Source organism: Chionomys nivalis, chromosome 19 (genome assembly GCF_950005125.1).
Source record: "Chionomys nivalis chromosome 19, mChiNiv1.1, whole genome shotgun sequence".
Classification (NCBI taxonomy): Eukaryota; Metazoa; Chordata; class Mammalia; order Rodentia; family Cricetidae; genus Chionomys; species Chionomys nivalis.
In genome coordinates, this window is record NC_080104.1 from 58,987,024 (window position 1) to 59,007,360 (window position 20,337).

The 20,337-nt window shown below is 52.1% G+C and overlaps 1 protein-coding gene across 1 annotated transcript in view; it reads right to left on the bottom strand.

Annotated features, from left to right (window-relative positions):
• The window catches only part of Rab44 (RAB44, member RAS oncogene family), a 33,142-nt gene extending 13,659 nt beyond the window's left edge, over positions 1-19,483 (bottom strand). Inside the window, exons 1-7 of the mRNA XM_057751664.1 lie at positions 19,367-19,483; positions 13,665-13,883; positions 4,231-4,339; positions 2,390-2,564; positions 1,015-1,161; positions 543-633; positions 83-178 (exon numbers count right to left, since the gene is read on the bottom strand). Coding sequence (XP_057607647.1) covers positions 83-178; positions 543-633; positions 1,015-1,161; positions 2,390-2,564; positions 4,231-4,339; positions 13,665-13,871 — 825 coding nt within the window. The 5' untranslated portion in view covers positions 13,872-13,883; positions 19,367-19,483. The remainder of the gene's footprint in view (positions 1-82; positions 179-542; positions 634-1,014; positions 1,162-2,389; positions 2,565-4,230; positions 4,340-13,664; positions 13,884-19,366) is intronic.
• Positions 19,484-20,337: the final 854 nt, after the last annotated feature.

Below are 20,337 nucleotides of genomic sequence, written 5' to 3' on the forward strand. Positions count from 1 at the left end.
CTGTGGCTTCAGGGGACCTGTTCAGCTGGGAACAGTGAGAAGGTTGTCTGGGGTCTGGGCTCCCCAGAAGGCCCGTACCCACCTCTCTCTGGCCCTCTGCCAGCCGTTGAACCTCTTGTTCCTTGGCCTCCAGAACTTCTTGCATGTGGGTGCTGAGGGCCATGCCCCGGGAGTCACTCTGCAGAGAAAGTGGGTCAGCCCTGCTCTGCAGACTCCAGAGCCAGCTAGGCTGGGCTGGACTGCCCCACCTCACCTCAACCATGGCCTGGGGCTCAAGGGCCAAAAGGTGTCCACAAAGAGGATTTTGGGATTCCTCACTTGGGTCTAAACTCTCACTAGGACACTGAAGTCCAGAGAGTGGAAATCAGTCCTGGGAACGTTGATATCTCGCAGAGACAGAACACATGCCCAGCAGGCCCACCCCATCTCTCTGGGGAGCAGATCTGCAGGGCAGGGGTGGGGGGTGGGCTCCCAGTGGCCTCTGCTGACCTGTTAATTCTCAGCCACTACTTAGCCTGGAGATGCAAGGCCAAAGCACTCACCTGGGCCTGCAGCTGCTGCTTCTCCCTGCGGATCTGCTCCTCCGTCTCCTCATAGAGCTGTCTCACCTTGTGGAGATGGTCAGAGTCTTGCCTGCAGTGACAAGAGGTGGCACCAGACAGCCCCTCAGGACCTCTGGAACTCTCTGCCTGGGGCCCTTCTTCCTCGCTTGCCCTCAGTGGTCTCGGCCCCTATCAGGTCACCCTGATATGACACTGGTTGTACCTCTATGGATATCCCCACCCCCCACCCTATCTATGGTCCTCATTGTCCCAACTCTCTACCCGCACCACCGTCAGTCACCATCCCGGCCCCGTGACTCAGGCCAGGTCTGTGACCCAGGGTCACGAAACAGGCCCCTGAAGTTTCTTCCTCTTCAAACCTGCCTCTGCCTACCCAGACACTCCAGAAAGGAGCAGAAACTCATCTAGGATTCCACAGTGTGCCAGGAACACCTGCTCCGTCCTCACTCACTTCCTCAGTGTCCACTCCAGGGCCTCCCGGTCAGCCCGAGCCTCCTGCAGACGGCTGCTCATCTTGGCCAGGAAGCCCTCCAAATTGCCTGCCAGTTGGGGCTCCTCCTGCTGCAGCTCCCCCCAGAGCCTCCAGATCTCAGCCTGCCTGGAGTACAGGAACCTCCAGAGATTAGATCCAAGAGGGCCAGGAAGTAGGGGGCTTCTCTAGCCCAGGTTAACTTCCAACTTGCTATACAGCAAAGGATGACCGTGAACTCCTGCTTCTCCTGCCGCCACCTCCCAAAGGCTGAGATTACTGTGTCCTGTTTTGTGTGGTGCTGGGGCGGGAACCCATGTATGGGTTCACATATGTTAGGCAAGCATATTCTACTGTATCCTCGCCCCTGGTCATCCCAGGGACTTGAGGGCCTGGAACAAAATACTACAAAGCTTAACTCAAGTAAGTGCCATCTCCTCCTGGGACATTTCTGTATGTGAGCTGGCCCTTCCTGAACCTCCGTACCACTTGTTTCCCTGTGAGTCAGTGGTTAGTGGGGGTAGGGCGGGGTAGACTCAGGACAGCTCAAGGCTTCCATCCCCTCTCTTCTCCCACTCTGGAGCTGTGTGGTTTCTGCCTTTATCCTCCCTGTGCTCACTGGGGAAATACAAAGGCCAATACTTGCCAAGCAGGATTGTTTGGGGAATGAGAGACATGCCAAGTGTGAGTGCCAGCCTGGGGCCCTGCCCACGGTTGGCACTCAGTAATACTACTTTCGCATGGACTTAATTAAGTCATGAAGACAGAGGCCCAGAGGGTGAGGGAGCAGGGCCAAGCTGCCAAGTGGGTAAATGGCTCCCTGCCTCACCTGCTCCGCCAGCCTACACCCAGGTCCCTCCCAGCCTGTCCCCACTGCAGCAACCCCACCCTCTGAACCAGATGGGAGCAATCTTATCCTTCAGAAGCCTGTGGGTGGAGGAGCAAGTGGGGAGAGCCACTAAGGGGGAGTCCCTGGCTGGCTCCAGCAGGCCTCGAGGCTATGGCAACTCTGGAAGGGCCACCTTTTCTCAGCACATAAGGCAACCCACACACACTCAGAGCCTGAGTCCAAGACGCCCGCCCGGCAGGAATTGACCTCCTGTCTCCAAACCCACCCAGCCCAGTCCACCACCATGTCTGAAGTCACCCCACTGAGGGACCCTTTGGGAGTCTCCAGGTCCCTCTCAGAGGTGACGATTCAGCTGGCTGATCTTTCTAGGAAGTGTGGAGAGAGGGAACCCTCTGGGCACACTGCAGCAAGGAACAGAGGTCAGAGGTCACACACTATCAAGTGGCCAAGCTGGGGTCTGCACCCAATCCTACCCTGAGCCCTCACCCCTAACTGTCAGGGCCTTACTCAGAAAGGGAGTGGCTGGTCCCCATTTGCCCTACAAGGGCCAGGAAGGCCTCCTTCTCCTTGGCATCGGCCTCCTCAAGGGCAGGCAAGCTGAAGGCCCCAGATGCTCGTTGAGAGGGCACCGGTCGCTTTCTGCGAAGCCTGTGGGTCCTGGGGCTGGAGCCAAAGACATTTTCTAGGGGGGCAGAGGGGAACAAAGGGGCGATGAGGCTCTGACTTCCCTTGAACGCCACCCCCACATCTACACTGGGTCACATTCACGCACACCTCAGGTCAGCTTTGGGAGTCTCATGAAGTGGGAGTGCCCTCTTCACATGTCACCTGAGGTCCAGAGATGCCTAGACACTCTCTGGGAGTCACACAGCAGCTCCAGGGTAGCTAGCAGGGTGTTCACCCACTCAGGAAGGATTCATTGAGCTTTTGCTGCAAGCTGGTGACAGCATTCACACCCAAATCCCAGGCCTTGGGGAGCTGACATTGTAGCTCAACAGTTGAAGAGGATACGTCTCCTCCCACGTGTGTGTGTACATGTGTGTGTGCACACGCAAGCACACACATGTATCACAGCATGCATGTGGAGGTCAGAGAACAACTTTCAGGAGTTGGTTCTCTCCTACCGAGTGGGTTCTGAGATTGAACTCAAATCATCAGACTTGGCAGCAATCGCTCCTACCCACTAAGCCATCTTATAGGCCCTTTCTCTTCTTCTTTTTCATAAAACAAATTTAAGTAACTTCAAGAAATAAACTAGAACCCAGGAGGCAGAGGCAGGAGGATTTCTGTGAGTTCAAGGCTAACCTTGTCTACATAGGAAGTTCTAGACCAGCCAAGGCTATACAATTACGCCTCATTTCAAAAAAACAAAATGAAATCAATAACAATGATAAAATAAACAAACCAATCATTTCCACAGAGATGGGGTGGGGCTTTGTGAGAAGGAGAGCCTAGGAGTGTCCTGAGGTGATGGCAGGAACATTGAGATGTGACCTGTAAGCAGGACCCAGAGTGGGTTTCCAGAGGAGGACCCATTGGGCAGAGAGAACCCCACATACAGGTCCGAGTGAGAAACAAGGCTGGTATGGCAGAGAGGCAGATGGTCGTGGGTGAGCTCCAGAGGCTGGCAGGTTCTGCATGGTGTGCTTGCTCTGTGGTCCCAGGAAGAGGCGGGGGAAATCCACAGACTGGCTTCTTTGAGATGGCACTTGGGGACTCTATGAACAGCACCATCTACCCCAGCTCCACGCTGGTCCCTCCACTTCACCCCCAGCTCCAGGCTGGTCCCTCCATTTCACCCCCCCCTTGGCTTCTCAATCACCAAATCATGGGTGATCTCACACTGTGAAAATTGATACCTGACCTCTCTGCTGTCTCCTACACCCTAAACTTTCAAGCCCTGAGGCCTAGAGAAACACAAAGTGGCCACGTGACTATTCAAGGCTGAGAAGTCTTTTTGAGGCTCTGAGAGGAAGCCATCTCTCTTGCTCTAGGCCAGAAATGCCTGCCCCATTGAAAGGCTCATTAGGGGAGTTGGGTCCCTTCTGAAGGGCAAGTGATGGGAGGTCTGTCTCCTAGATACCACCTCTACCTCAACGCTGGTGCCTCCACCTCCTCTCTGAACCCCAGATACCACCCCCTGGGACCTAGAGCCTGGAGTTGCCTTGACTGAGCTTGGAAAGTGACCTCCTGGGGTGGGGGTAGGGCGGTTGAAGCCCACAGTCTCACATCAAAGCCAGGAAGTTTTTATCCTCTACACGAGAATACCAGGGAGGGTCCTAGGGGAGCAGCCTATAGCTCTCAGATGTGCTAGAAGCTGCCAGGGTCTTCCCAGGACAGACACATACTGAGTCCAGAACTGAATTCTTCCAGCGACAGACGGCCCTTGTGCTCCGTGTCTACCCAGTCAAAGATCATCTGTGGCTCCTCGTTACCCAGGAAGCTGAACTTGGCCTCCTGAAAGGAAGGAATGAGTCAGTTGGCTACTGTTCCGACAGGAGAGCCTGTGCATAGGACGGGAGGTGTCTGTCTCCAACCACCCTGCTTTCCTTCTTCCCAGGGGGAGGGTCATTCAGGGCCTGCCCGGCGGTTTCCCACACCATACTAGGCATCCTTCAGTAAGGCCCTGAGCGGCTCCAAGTCACCTCCCTATCGGCACCCAAAATCTCCATGTAAGTGTTCGCCCAGCCCATGGTAGGATGGCTTTGAATGCCATCTGGCACCTTGTTTGTTTGGGGAGTGGAAATGGTGTCTCTCTATTATGTAACCATAGCTGTCCTGGAACTTGCTATATAGACCAGGCTGGCCTCGAACCCACAGAGATCCACCTGCTTTTGCTTCCAGAGCATTGGGATCCCAGATGTACGGCATCATGCCACCTAGCCATCTGACACTTGTGATAAACCACCACAGCATGCTCTTCCAGCATGACCCAGGGACAAGGGCCATGCAAGCTTTTGCAGCTGTGGCTCTCACGGTGCATGGCTGAAGGAGGGGGGTCATAAGCACTGTCTTCACTGAGATCACAGATTCAGAATCTGAGATGCTTCCGGCAGAGCTTGCCCCGCTCCATGATGTGACGTCACTGTAGCCACAGCTCTAAACACAGTATCTGCATATTGTGTGTGCTGAACAAAACACCGTGGCTCAGAGCTGAGGCCACAGTACATCTTGAACTGCAGTGATTGGCCTCCTACACAAGGTTTTCTGCCATTAGAAAAACCATGATGAGTAGGGTGTAGTGGCGCACACTCTGGAGGCGGAGGCTGTGATCTCTGTGTGTTTGAGTCCAGCTGGATCTATATAATGAGTTCTAGGACAGCTTATGCTACATGGAGAGACACTGTCTGAACACCACCACAACCACAAAAGAAAGGAAGAAAGAGAGAGAGAGAGAGAGAGAGAGAGAGAGAGAGAGAGAGAGAGAGAAGAGAAGAGAAGAGAAGAGAAGAGAAGAGAAGAGAAGGGGAGGGAGGGAGGGAGGGAGGGAGGGAGGGAGGGAGGGAGGGAGGGAGGGAGGGAGGGAGGGAGGGAGGGAAAGACGAAAGAAAAAAGTTGTAATGAAGTTACAACTATGGAAGACAAAGACATTTAGTATTTTCTTAGCAGCTTTCTTCATCCTGGAAGTATCAATCAGTATGTCTGTATTCTGTTAGAATGTTTCATTTTAAAAATTGCTGTCCTGTGTCAGGCTGTGGTGGTCCATGCCTTTAATTCTAGCACTCGGGAGGTGGAGGCAGAGGCAGGAGGATCTCTGAGTTCCAGGCTGACCTGGTCTATAGAGTGAGTTCCTGGACAGCCAAGGCTACACAGAAAAACCCTATCTCAAAAAAAAAAAGTTTTAAAACTTTCTGTTACGGGCAGGAGAGGCTGCTGTAGCGGAGAGCCTGAATTGCTCTCCCGCGGCTCGCAATAGCTGTAACCCTAACTCCCGGATCCAGCTCTCTCTTCAGATCTCTACAGGTACCAGCACTCAGACACATGTGTCACATCTTTATGGAGGACAGACGATCTTAGCCACTGGTCCCGAAAAACTATCCATCCTTTTTTGAGAATCCCAGACTGTTCTGGGGCTCTCCAAGTGACTAGGCTGACTGGCAAGCCCTGCGGACCTGCGTCTCTCTGCCTCCCCGGGACTGGGACTACTAGTATGTCTCTATAAATGTTTGATGCATATATCTATTTTATAGGCCTATATTCCCAGATAGTGTAAAGTATTTCTCCTGTGAAAGGAGCCAAGGGAAAAGTTTAAGAAGCCGTGCGCTAGACCACAGAGTGTAGGTAATTCATCTCACAGAACTGATTAAGGTCCGGTCACGTGTGAATGTGCAGATTCCGTCCAGGAACATCATAGATAAATTTCTGTCAGATGAGACAGATAACACCAAGATTTATGGCCTGTTGGACTTTCACTAGTTGTTAAAAAAAAATCTGGCTCCAATCTGTCTTTGTTAAATTGCCCAACTTTTTAAAGTGCTCTTTGAACCATGTATAACGCTAATTAACGCCTTAAATAAAATCTCTGAGGGCTTGGGCTGTGGCTTGGTGATAGAGTGCTCAAACAAGGGGGAAAAAATCCCACTTTGACGCGAGTCGGTTTTGTATTTGCCTATAGGTCATGATTTTACTTTCTGAACACTTACCCTCTTACTGTACTTAGGGCAGGGTCCTGTGAATTCAGTTACAGTCGAGTAGGAAACACTACTACACAGGCATGCGCACCACTACTATGCGCAGGTGCAGGCTTACCTCAGGGTACTCTGAGCCCCAGGGTTTCTTAACTGTTGGAGGAGGGGCTAAATGTAACAGAGTTTTAGAAACTTTGTTGCTGTTGCACCTGCCCCCACGGCCCCTCCTCCCCAGATGCTATGCCTTGTAGCCAAGGCTGGCTCCAAACTCACTAAGCAGCCAAGGATGACCCTGAACTTCTGAGCCTCCCGCCTACATCTCCTGAGTGCTGGAATTCCAGGTGTGCTGGCTAGTTTTTGTCAACTTAACACAAGACTAGAGTCATCAGAGAGGAGGGAGCCTCAGTTGAGAAAATGCCTTCTTCAGATCAGGCTGTAGTCAAGCCTGTAGGCATTTTCTTAATTAGTGATTTATGGGGAAGGACCCAGCCTGTTGTGGGTGGTGTCGTCCTGGGCCGGTGGTCCTGGGTTCTATAAGAAAGCAGACTGATGGGGCTAGAGAGATACTCAGAGGTTAAGAGCCCTAACTGGTCTTACTAGAGGTCCTGAGTTCAATTCCCAGCAACCACATGGTGGCTCAAAACCATCTACAATAAGATCTGGTGCCCTCTTCTGACCTGCAGGGGTGGGTGCAGGCAGAACACTGCACATAATTAATTAATCTTAAATTTAAAAAAGGAAGAAGGAAAAAGAAAGCAGGCTGAGCAAGCCGCACGGAGCAAACCAGTGAGCAGCTTCCCTCCATGGCCTCTGCATCCGCTCCTGCCTCCAGGCTCCTGCCCTGTTTGAGTTCCTGTCCTGACTTCAGTGAACCGGTTTCCCAGGTTGCATTTGGTCACACTGTTTCATCACAGTGATAGGAACCCTAACTCAGACAACACCAGGCATGTGCCACCACCCCACCTCTTCTTCCACTTGTGTGTGTGTTCTGGGTTCAAACTCAGGTCACCAGGTTTGTAGAGCAAGCTCCCTTTCTTTAGATGCTGAGCTTTTGTTGGGAGCAGTGAGACCCCAGATCCTGAATTTCTTGTAATCCCCTGATCTGAGTGCCTACAGCTGCTCTGAGCACGAGACCTTCAGGAGTTCCTGATGGCAGGAGAGTGGTTTCTGGTGGGTTTGACTGGGGCGTGGCTATCTCTATATAATCTGCCCCTGAAAACAATAAAGGGGGCATTCTTGGGGAATTGAAGGATGACCCGTGTCGCTGCCTCTGTGTGTGTGTGTTTGTGTATTTTAACCTCCAGCCCTCTTGCCCAAAGCTCGCGAACTTGGTGCCAACGCACAGAGTGCAGACACAGGGGCGCGGTGCGCGGCAAGCTTTCTCACTGGTGCAAGCGGCCTCAGAGGCCAGGGGCAGCAGGAGGTTGTGAGACACTCTGTGGGCACTGTGACTCAGGCCTGGGTGCTCTCATGAGCTCTGTAGGCTCCTAACTGCTGAGCAATCGCTCTGATCTTTAAAAACACAAAAAGCAGGGCGCCTCCCTTAGGAAGGATTGAATTCTCTCACAATCTTTTGTAATTATTTCAAAACATTGTTTTCCTGGGCTCTTCCTTCCCTCTCCCCCTTGTTTTTACTTTTAGCTGAGCGTACTGGTCCATGCCTGTAATCCCAGCATTTGGGAGTCTGAGGCAGGAGGATTGCTATGAATTTAAGTCCACTCTCAGCTACACAGCAAGACACTACCTCAAAAAAAAAATCAAAAGAAGGGCCAGTGAGATTGCTCAGCTGGTTACAGTGCTTGCCCTGCGAGCCCCGTGCCCTGACTTCCATACCTAGAGCCAACAGTGGAAAGAGAGGACCAACTTGAGCCAATAGTAGAGAGGACCAAGTCCTGAAAGCTCACCTCTGACCTCCACCCACACACCTTGACACAAGTGTGCCCTCACTCACACATATACATCCTATATGCACAATTACAATGATATTAATAATCATTAAGAGGCTAGGCTGGGGGTGCTGTGTGCAGTGGCGGGGGGGGGGTAAAGCACTTGCACAAAGTGCTGGGTTCAACCTCCAGCCCCCCATAAACCTGTGTGCTGATGCCTGTAATTCCAGTACCCCAGAGGCAGCGGCAGGAGGATCAGAACTCCAGTCCAGCCTCAGATACATAGTCAGTTAGAGGCTAGCTTGGACTACATGAGACTGCATCTAAAAACAAAAGAAAGAGCCGTGGGAACAGCCATCAAATCAGGAGGGAGAGTCTATCTTCCTCAGGCTATGAGGTCACAGGAACCAGGCTGTCTCAGGGTATCTCTCCTGCTCTGTGGGAAGGTTCTAGAAAGCTCTGGAAGCTTAAGCCATCCACACAGTCTCTTCTTGTCTCCAGGGGAACTAGCTTGTAAGCCTCCAGCTACAAACATGCCCTGTAGGAGGAGCCACTAAGGTAAGAAACACGCACAGCCTTCTGCTGCCCACCGGACTGCTTCCCTCGGGGGCCTGGAAGCCCCACCGTGAGCTACGGGTCCCAGCTTGTGTCTTCAGCCATGAAAGACAAGTCCAGGCTTAGGGAAGAAGCCTGTCCCAGGCTCTGCTTCACTTGGGCACCAGCTTCCAAGCTGGCCTTGGGTGACCTTCGCCTCTCATGGCTTTCCTGACAAAGGGTAGAGCGAGCAGTGTGGTGCGGATGGGGAGACTGCGGGGTGTGGAGCTGTCTGTACTGGGGTCTTGCTGACCTATATGGGTTTTGGGGTGTTTGTTTTTGTCGTTGTTGTTTTGAGACTAAACAAGGTCTCGTTTAGCCTAAGCTGGCCTCAAACTCTCTGTGTGACAAGCACTCTTCCAACTGAGGTCCCCAGACCCTCCCTGATTTTTGGAGACAGGATTTTACTATTACCCAGGCTGGTTATGTAGATCATGCTGGTTTTGAACATGAGGTCCCTCTGCCTCTACCACCCAGCTGCCTAGGTTATTGGAGTGTGCCACCAGGCACTCTGTCAATAGATCTGAGAGATGTTTCTACCTCTGACTTTTTACATTCATTCTTTCTTTCTTTTTTCATTTTTGTTTGAGGTTTTTTGTTTGTTTGTTTAGTGGGTTTTTTTTTTTCCAGACAGAGTTTCTTTGTGTAGCTCTGGCTGTCCTGGAACTTGCTCTGTAGACCAGGCTGGCCTGGAACTTGCTCTATAGACCAGACTGGGCTCAAACATTTCAAGTTCTTTCCAATCCTTGGCTTGGTTTCTCCGCTAGGACCTTGATCTAAGCGCCCTGGACTTCCCCGTTTATGGCTCAGACTCCACATTCCAGGGCCCTTCAGTCTTTGGGAAACAGAAGCAGAGCACGGGGAACGGCACTTGACTCTCTCTGCCTTTCATAAGAGATTCAGAAACCAACGAGCACTTTCACTGACTCTCCTTTCATTCCAAGACATTCTAGGTCATTTGCAAAGGTTCAAAGGAGTCTGCCTTCCTATTTATCCAGGAGAGAACTGGATAAGTCAATCATGGAACCCAGTGCCTCCTTGGAGTGTCATTTTCTCTCTGTTCCTCACGCAATCAGCTGTGACAAGCTGGCTCTTGGGGATAGCCTGGAGTCTGTGCTGTGGAAACCCTCTCAGGAGGCCTGGGGCCAGGGGAATGAGGAAGGGCATTTCCAGACAGGGGTCACCAGCTGGAGAATGCAGCTGGGTTTGTAGCCTGACATTGGAGGAAGGCTGGCCCAGCACTGGCACTCAAGGGCCCACATTTCAGGGTCCCTTCAGTCCTTGGAAAAGTGGATGACTAATTGTTATCAACGTGACTGGATTCAGGGTCGCCTGGGAGACACCTCTGGGCATTTCTATGAGGGACTTTCCAGAGAAGGTTAGCCAGGAGAGAGACCCACCTGAAGTGTGGGTGTTACTGTCCCATGGGCTGGAGTCCTGGACTGAATAAAAAGAAGAAAGCCTCCGGGTGGATGGTGGGGGCGCACACCGTTAATCCCAGCACTCGGGAGGGAGAGGCAGACGGATCTCTGTGAGTTTGAGGCCAGCCTGGCTACAGAGTGAGTTCCACAGAGAACCCTGCTTAGAGGGAAAAAAAGGAAGGGGAAGAAAGAGGAAGAAGGAGAGAGAGAGAGAGAGAGAGAGAGAGAGAGAGAGAGAGAGAGAGAGAGAGAGCGCTGAGCACTAGTGTTGCCTCCTGACTCTGGACACAAAGTAACCAGCTGCTCCCGCTCCTGCCACCATGGCTTCCCCATCGTGATGGACCTGTCCCGTGAGCCCCAATAAACCCTTTTCCCCTAAAGTTGCTTCTGTCAGGTTTCATTTCAGGCTCTCACTGCTGTGGCAACGAGAAAAGGAATTTAAACAGTCGCTCATCCACCAGCCACACCAGCAACGGAGGTGTTAAGAACCTATGATTCCATGTGGAAATTCTAGGCAGAAACTAATTTTGGTCTAAGTGTTGATTTTGCAGCTTAAATCTAAGGAGGCTCATGTGTTTGCACCCTGGCTTTGCCTACAGTAATAACTAGGGTCAACCCAACCAATTCTTCACACATCGAGAAACACGGAAGTTATTTGTAGCCACAAGAAAAATGATCTGAAACTTGAGAGTAAGACAAAAAGGTAAGATCAGCCTGTAACTATCCAGAGGTAAGATCAGCCTGTAACTATCCAGAGTAAGATCAGCCTGTAACTATCCAGAGTAAGATCAGCCTGTAACTATCCAGAGTAAGATCAGCCTGTAACTATCCAGAGGTAACATCAGCCTGTAACTATCCAGAGGTAACATCAGCCTGTAACTATCCAGAGGTAAGATCAGCCTGTAACTATCCAGAGGTAAGATCAGTCTGTAATTATCCAGAGTAAGATCTGTCTGTAACTATCCAGAGGTGGAGGCTGGCCATACACTGTCCAGGACAGCGGAGGGGACTGGGCATCTCACTTTTTGTTTGTTGTTTGTTTATTTTGAGAAAGGGGCTCGTAATGAAGACAATTCCTAGCTAGCCTGGAACTCAATACGTAGATGGGCTTCTTGATGAAAAGCCTAGACTCAGGCCAGGCAGTGGCTCTGCATGCTGTGAGGTGGCGTCTTCTCGATCTGAACATTCTTCCCAGAGGAAGTCATGAGACCTCCTGGAAAGCGTGACTCGGGAGGGTCCCTCCCAGCTTTATTGAAGAGGTAAACAACTCCCTGCTGGGGGGGGGGGTACGGGAGGGGGAGGGACGGGGGGGGGGGGGCCTGACGGGAACAGTCGGACTCCAGCCAGCTGCAGAGCCGACCGAGATCCCTGGGCTATCCTGCCGGCTGTAAACTGGGCAGAGCTCACAGCTTTTGTGAGTCGCCAGTGGTGGGCTCTTTGATGATGCAGCTGCTTCCTGGTCACCCCTGCTCCTGTTAGGAACCCCAACAAAAACTCATCGGTTCAACCAAGTTGAACCTTGGTCTGCAGTAGAGTCCCTGCTTGTAGCGCTGTGTGTGTGTGTGTGTTGCACCTCCCCAGAAAGTCTGTCACATACTACCAAGCCAACTTGATGACCTGAGTTTGATCTCAGAAATTCTTGTAAAAACGAGCTAGATTTGAGTGACTTGTCTATAATCCTAACTCTTCTACCCCTAGATCGAGACTGAGACAGAATTGGCCAGAAACTCATACAGTGGGAAAACCAAGAGAGACCCTGTCCCCACACACACAAACACACATGCATGAACACACACACACACACAAACACTCCCATTCACAATTACACACACACACAAACACACTCATGCATGAACACACACAATCTTATTTTTTTAAGTCCCAGACTTACTGAACTCACTCAGTAACTTAAGAGTTTTGTCTAGGAACTATGAAGTCAGTTTCTGGCAAGGATTTACGAGCTGTTGGACATGGGCCATTTTTTCTAATTGAACTCAGCAATCTCCCCCTAACACCTTCCTGTCAAGCTGCCTATGAGGATCCGAGCTCAAGGCTCTGGGCACTAGTCATGACATTTTACTGTAATCCCTAGTTAATTAATAATAAATGAGATAACATCTTCTTTGGCTGGTGAGACAGCTCCCCAGGTAAAGGCGCTTGCCTCTAAGCCTGACAATCTGAGCTTAACCCTGGTGGAAGGAGAGAGCCGGTGCACACAGGTTGCCCTCTGACCTCCACACGTGTGCTGTGCTGCGCGTACATCCTGTCGTCTGCACATACACACAAATAGCCCGATGTGTGGCCAAGGAGGACTACACACTTCTGAGCCTCCTGCCTTCACCTCCTGAGTGCGGGGCTCACAGGTGTGTGCTACCACACCCAGTTTTTCCAGGGCTAAAGACTGAACCTGGAGCCTTGTGCACGCCAGGCAAGCACTCTATCAACTGAGCCCCATGCCCAGTCTCCATAGTAACAGTCATACTAGGGAAAGGACAAAATAGAGTGTGGAGTGACACCCAGAAATAACAGCAGACCCCTCAAGAGAGCAACCCACACAGGCCTTTTGCCGTGAATGAGGAGTAAGCCTCAGCCACCTTGGTCTGGACCCCAGCTTTCAGCCTCTGAGTGGAACCCACGCCTGTGGCCACTCTCAAGGTTCACACTCATCAACCTGCTTTGGTTCCTAGTGCTCTGACTGCTCCCCAATCTGAACATCCTCCTCTAAACACCTCCATCAGGTAGCGGGGAGCATGCCTGTCATCCCAGCACTGGGGAGCTCGAGACAGGAGAGCTGAGAGTTAGAAGCTAGCCTGAGCTACATAGGGAGACCTGTCTCAAAAATCTCTCTCACAGTAGGGCCATAGTGGCGCACGCCTTTATTCCCAGCACTCAAGAGATCAAGATCTGTGAGTTCGAGGCCAGCCTGGTCTACAGAGTGAGTTCCACTGCACAGAGAGACCCTGTCTCAACAATAACAATGTCTTAGATAAAAACACTCCCCCAGCACCATTTGTGAGTTACGTCGGTGGCATACAGTCCTCTCCTTCATTAAAATGCAGATGTTTCTGGGAAAGGATCATCTATTAATTCTCAGCAGTCACCTACATGTCGGTATAAACAAATTCTAATGTTTTCTGAGAGTGGATTTAGATGCAGAAGGGGAACAGGCATGCAAACTAAGCCCTGATTAAAATAGGAAAACCTGAGAATCTGCACAAAAGGGATTCCAAGTGTGAAGGGACCTCATGCTCACCGCCAGGTCCTCTCTGGTGACGAAGCCCCTCTCTCTGGCACCACAGTCCTGGAAGAAGGACAGCAGCTCTTCTTCGGAGTGAGAGGGCCAGGACTCGGGCTCTGGGGTCGCGGGGGCATCCTGACCGTCCGCTGGCTCTCGTATCTGCCTCCGGCGACTGGACGCCAGCTTCCGGCCTTTCCTGAACCCTCCCTTTCCATTCTCCATGGTGCCTTGGACCTGGGGACAGAGGGGAAGTAAGAGGGTGATGGGTCCCAGCCCTGCACCCGCCTGCTGAGCACAGCCCCCCAAGGCCTGGTCCACACACCATGATCAACACATCCTCCTGCTTAGGCCTACGCCTTGTGGAAGATCCCCTCAGCCTGGAACACTCCTTCCGAGCTGTCCTCAGACCTCTCAAAGACTCTACAGATAGCCATGTGAAGGAACTCGTGACAGGGAAGGTCCTGCCTCCTAACCTGGGAGAGACCTGGAGTCCTTGGGACTGTTGTCTGGAGGCAGGAGGAACGGCTGGGCATCTCTTGCTGTGTTCCCTCCAGCTCAGGTCCTCCCCTCCAGCAGCACCAGATCGTGGCCTCCATGGTCATCTCCTCTCAATCTCATCCCTCCATCTTTCCCTCTTCTCAACACACTATGTGTATGTGTGTATATGTATGTGTATGTATGTATGTGTGTATGTGTGTGTGTGTGTTCAGAAGCTAAAGGAGGACACAAGATGCCTTGCTCTCACTGACTGCACTATTCCACTGACTGTTTCTCACTGAACCTAGAACTTGCTGTTTTTCAGCGAGGCCAGCTGGCAAGCCAGCCCCGGCAATCTTCTGTTACTGCCTGCCCAACCTATGTACTACAGGCACATGTGGCCAAGCCTGGCTTTTACATGCATTCTGGGGATTTGAACCCTGGTCCTTATGCTTCTGCAGCAAGTCCTCATATTCACTGATCCCAGGCTCTCATTTCTTTCTTGACATAAACGGAAGTGTCCCTGCCTCCCCAGTTCTTAGGGCCCTACATGGCTCAGTCCCTTTCTCTTCCCTTCCTTGTGCCCTCATACTTTATGAGAACCACTGCAGACCCACTGATAGTTCCCTAAACACCAAATTCACTCCCATCCCGGTTCCCTACATCCCAAAGCATCACCCCATCTAGCTAACTAACATCTTCCCTTCCCACCCCATAGGCCCTCTCTGCAGGCACCCCCATGCATTGAGCATAGGCTCCTTGCACTGTGGGAGACCCTGCCGTCTACGGTGTCGGGACATGAGCAAAGTTTCTGGGAGGGTGCTGGTATTTGAGGAAGTGCACAGCATTTGCAGAGGGTTGGGAGAGGGAAGCAGATTCCACCTGAGCCCAAGATGGAACAATACCTCTGCGGGGACCGAAAGTCACAGACAGACCGAGAGGAGATCAGAAGGTCGCTGTAGGAATGGTGACCCATCCAGGGCACAGGTGACAGCGGTGGGTCCTCCCCTGAGGCAAGCGCACAGCAGCACAGGGGTCAGAGAAACCAAGCCCTCACCTGTCTAGGCCCCAAATTTAACAAAAGTGCTCTCTCTCTCCCCCAAGCTTATTCTGCAGGCAGAAGCAGACCCCAGGCCTCTCTCTGCCAAAGGACAGAATACACCAATACCGACAAAAGAAAAAAAGTAAGTACTGACCCATATAAGAGACTCAAAAGAAGTGAACTTAAAGATAATGCCCTATCCTTAACTGGATTCCTTAGCCAAAAGGAGAGGGGAAAGAAGGGTTTGGAGCCTGGTGCAGAGGTGCACACCTGTAGTCTCAGCACTCCAGAGGCCAGAGCAGATTGTGCAGTGCGTGAGAGAACTCGCTGTGCAAGCATGAGGACCTGAGTTCAAATCCCCGATGCTGCATGAAAGGGCTGTGCACACCTTCAGCCCAAGGATGGAGAGGAAACGGGTGGAGCTCGCTGGCCAGCCAACCTAGCCCAAACAGTGAGTTCTAGTTCGGGCCAGGTTCCTTTTCTTTTTTTTTTTTTTTTTTTTTTTTTTTTTTTTTTTTTTTTTTTAAAGATTTACTTATTTATTATGTATTCAGTGTTCTGTCTGCATGGATTCCTGCAGGCCAGAAGAGGGCACCAGACCTCATTCCAGATGGTTGTGAGCCACCATGTGGTTGCTGGGAATTGAACTCAGGACCTTTGGAAGAGCAGGCAATGCTCTTAACCGCTGAGCCATCTCTCCAGCCCCAGGTTCCTTTTCTTAAGGGATCAAGGCAGAGAGAAATAGAGGAGCACACAAGACATCGTTCTTTAGCCCATGCATGTGTGTGCATGAATGCACATACCTACACACCTGTGTGTATGCAACACCACACACACGCACACACATATACACAATGAAGCAGGAGGAGAGCTGTGAGTTCGAAGCCAGCCTAGACTACATAGACAGACCCTGCTCCAAATGGCAAATGAAAAAGCGGGTGAGGTGGCCTGGCAGACGAAGGCACCTGCCACCAAGTGTGAAGACCTGAGTTTGAGCCCCAGGATCCCCCTGGTGAAAGAAGAGAACTGATCCTGTAGGTTGCTCATTTACCTACACACATGCACACATGCGCACGTGTGCGGACACACACACACAAAATTTGATTTTCTTAAAGTTTTTTTGAGGGGAACAACTAGGGAAATGCAAACATAGGTTGTGTCTGGAAACCATTGCTCCCATGAGGTGACCTGTCATGCTGAGACATGATTGAACCCTCTTTTAAAAGACATCTATCGAGCCAGGTGTGGTGGCACATACTTTTAGTCCCAGCACTCAAGAGGCAGAGGCAGGAGGATCTCTGTGAGTTCAGTGCCAGCCTGGTCCACACAGTGAGTTCCACACCAGGTCAGCCAGGACTACACGGTAATTCCCTGTCTCAGAGCACCAACGGCAAAGATATCTGATGGAGAGGGCTGAGCTATAATCCCGCCGTCTGCCTCCCAATGGTTACAATAAAGACAGACAACAGAAAGAGTGGGTGCCGTGGGGCAGGTGAGGGGCAAAGTGTCCCCATCTCACAGTGTGTTGGTCGCAGTACTGTTGGCTTGATTCTGCAGATCCCAAAGCTGTCTGAATGTCACCAGTGTTTGCCACATACGTCACTCCACGCTGCTCCCTTGAACAGTGATGGGCATGTGCCCCTCCTTGGGCCACATCTGTGCACTCCCAGAAAGCCACTGTCTACCTCCCTGCAACACCCCTAGAGGAAAGCCCCTCCCTCCGCGACCATATGACCCTCCACGGCTGTTAGGGGCCCCTGAGGCCTCAAGGTTACAGACCCTGAGTGCAGGTCCAGCAGAGGGTCGGGCCACCCTGATGGCCTAGAGAGGAGGGAAGGGAGGCTCCATGAGGAGAGTGATGTCAGAACGCTCTGCAGTTGGTGGACCTCCTTCCCTGCTGATCTCTAAGCAGGCAGCCTCAGGCAAGTCGCTTACCTGCTCCGAGCCTCAATTTCCTCACTAGAAGGAGAGAAGTATCTGGGTGTGGCGATGCCTGTCAATAATCCCTGGGCAATCTTAGGAAGATCACTGTGTGTTCAAGACCAGCCTATTCTCCAGAGTGAGACCTTGTCACACACACACACATACACACACACACATATACGTGCATGCAGGCGCAAGATAAAAATATCAGACTAGCATCTACCACCAGAATCATGCGAGGATTAACCATAATAACTGATGTTGAAAACATTCCCCCCCCCAGCAAGGCCCCTTCTGATTCCACTCGCTGTACCTCCTTTCTGGTTCCACTCGCTGTACCCCCTTTCTGGCTGCACTCACTGTACCCCCTTTCTGGTTCCACTCACTGTACCCCCTTTCTGGCTGCACTCACTGTACTCCCTTTCTGGTTCCACTCACTGCACCCCCTTTCTGGTTCAACTCACTGCACCCCCTTTCTGGTTCCACTCGCTGTACCCCCTTTCTGGTTCCACTCACTGTACCCCCTTTCTGGTTCCACTCACTGTACCCCCTTTCTGGTTCCACTCACGGCACCTCCTTTCTGGTTCCACTCACTGCACCCCCTTTCTGGTTCCACTCGCTGCACCCCCTTTCTGGTTCCACTCGCTGCACCCCCCTTCTGGTTCCACTCACTGCACCCCCTTTCTGGTTCCACTCGCTGCACCCCCTTTCTGGTTCCACTCACTGCACCCCCTTTCTGGTTCCACTCGCTGCACCCCCTTTCTGGTTCCACTTTAGTTTCCATCCCTGAAACGTATTCCACTCATTTGTCCTATAGATTCAAATCTCCTTTTCCTGAACTTTAAACCAGCGCTTGGCATACAGCTGGCGCTTAGCAAATATTTGTTGACTCTGACCAAGCACCGTGCGTGGCCTTCAGGGACGCTGGGTAAAGGTAGCAATGACCATAGCGGTGATGTCATTGGTAAGGGTGGGGTTCAAAATGGTCCCTATAGCAGTTGGGTATCGTAGTTGGGTTCCACGCAGTTCCAACCAAAAACTACGGAAACTGGCTGCCATCTCACCCAGGATGGATGCCCCCAAGGCAATTTCTGGAGTCATGGAGGCTGCAGTTGGGGAGGGGACTTGGATGCCCAGGGAAGCAGCCCTAGGAAAAGACAAAGACTTCCCTGCCGTCCAGATGTGGGCCAGCTATGCTTCCAGGGCAGCCAGGGCTGGCCTGAGCTCAGAAAGTCAGGGCCCTTTCGCAGTACTTCCTGCAAGCTGGTAAGCACACAGAACCAGCGAGATAAGACTCCCCACAGAGCCCATGCTGGGGGAGAGCCCTCCAGAGAAGAGTAAGTGTTGCAAGCCAGGCTCTCACAGCCAAAGGAGGACCCCCCTCTGCAGTGTTCCTAACATCCCCATCCCTGCCCCTGCAACCCCACACTTCATAGGAAGGTGGCAACTGGGGTCACTTTTCTTAGCTCCACCAGGCAGGGATCTCAATGGCGAGACCTTCAGGAGGTCCAGGGAAGGGAGTCCGCCTGTCCCCTGCAGCCAGCAAGGCCTCCAGCGTCAGAGCACTGGTTACCATGGGTCAAGACATGTCTGTCAGTCACCGCCTCATTCCCTTACAGCATAGCCTAAATCAGTCTGTGACCCTTTCATGGGCAGGAATAGTCACTGAGAGAGACGGTGGGGACTTCCTTTGCTGAGTCTATGAAGGTATGTGTTCTCCCTCTCTCCCTCCTCCTCCTTCTCCCCCCCCCTTCCTCAGTTATCATCCAAATCCCCTCAGCTCTTAGACAATACCCTTTACCCTTCCTTTGGTGACAGCAAAGAACCGGTTTGCAGGCACCCAGAGCCAGAACAGGAACTTTAGCATCAGCTGCAGAGTGTTCTCAGTTCATGCCCCGTCTCCACCCTAGTGTCTTGCACACACACCCTGCTCAGAGAGAGACCCTTCACCCCCTGTAAAACACACGCAGCCCCTCAGCTCCCAGGGATCTCTCATGTTACTCTCCTGAAAAACCTCCTAGAACCTGAAGAAAACCCTGCAGCAGCCAGTGAGACCTGCTCTCAGCCACCTTCAGGACCGGGTTCCACAGTGGAACAGCCATGGGTTTCAGAACGCTGAGGCCTCCCTCCCATCAAGAATTGGAGAGAGACAGAATGTAGAGCAGGGGACACAATAGGACCACAGCCTGTCACCTGCCGGAGCTGCTGGGCCTCGTATTCCCCCAGCCCTGGGACAGAGGGTTGAGAAACTGAGTCAGCTCAGCGTGAAACTTACCTTAGGAAAGGCCAGTAATGGTCATGGCCAATGACCCCGAGAGTCACCTAGTCCTCGTGACTTGTGACTTCTCCCCGCCTTCACTCACTACTAGAGAAACCGAGTGTCCAAGAAGCTAGAAGACCTGGCCGGTGTTACAAGTTCACCATCTGCTCACTCACTGGAGAGGACACCCACAGCCTGGGCCTCTCTGCCAGACAGTCTGAAGTACCAAAGCTACGTTGGGCGGTAGCACCCCAGCACCCCAGAGGTGGAGGCAGGAAGTGCAAGAGTTCAAGGTCATCTTTGACTACGTGGTGAGTTCAAGGCAAGCCTAGGCTACAGAAAAACCCCATCTCAAAAAAAAAAAAAAAAGTACGGTTTGGCCTCAATTTAGGAGGCAGAGGTAAATGGATCTCTTTGAGTTTAAGGCTACCAGGGCTACATAGGGAGACCCTGTCTGGAAGGAAGGAAGGAAGGAAGGAAGGAAGGAAGGAAGGAAGGAAGGAAGGAAGGAAGGAAGGAAGGAAGGAAGGAAGAAGATACTGCACGGGGCCCGCACTACCACCCTCCTTCGCCCCCAGCCCCTCCAAGCAGCAGCCGCTCCCACCTCTCGGAGGCTGCCGTCTGCAGTCCGAAGCTCCTGGTGACTTCTGCCCACAGAGCCCACGCACTCTGCAACTGTCAACAGTCTTGTCTCTTGCTCAACCGCCCCTTTCCGTTCCCTGCTGCCCATCTCCTGCGATCATCTCGGGAACTTCCCGTAGAAAGGGGCCCTGGCTGTACTTTCTCTGTCTCATCTGATACCCAGGTCCTGGTATGTTCCACACTGAGCCCATAGTAACGAAGCCAGAACTTAGGCCTCAGCTCCAGAGGAAGGTCAAGAGAAACCACTGTGGCTACAGTGTGGTTTCTGTGATGCAGAAAATACCCCTCCTCACCTTGGGTTCTCACTCAAGGACAGCCTATTTGACTAGGAGAGGAGGCTTCTG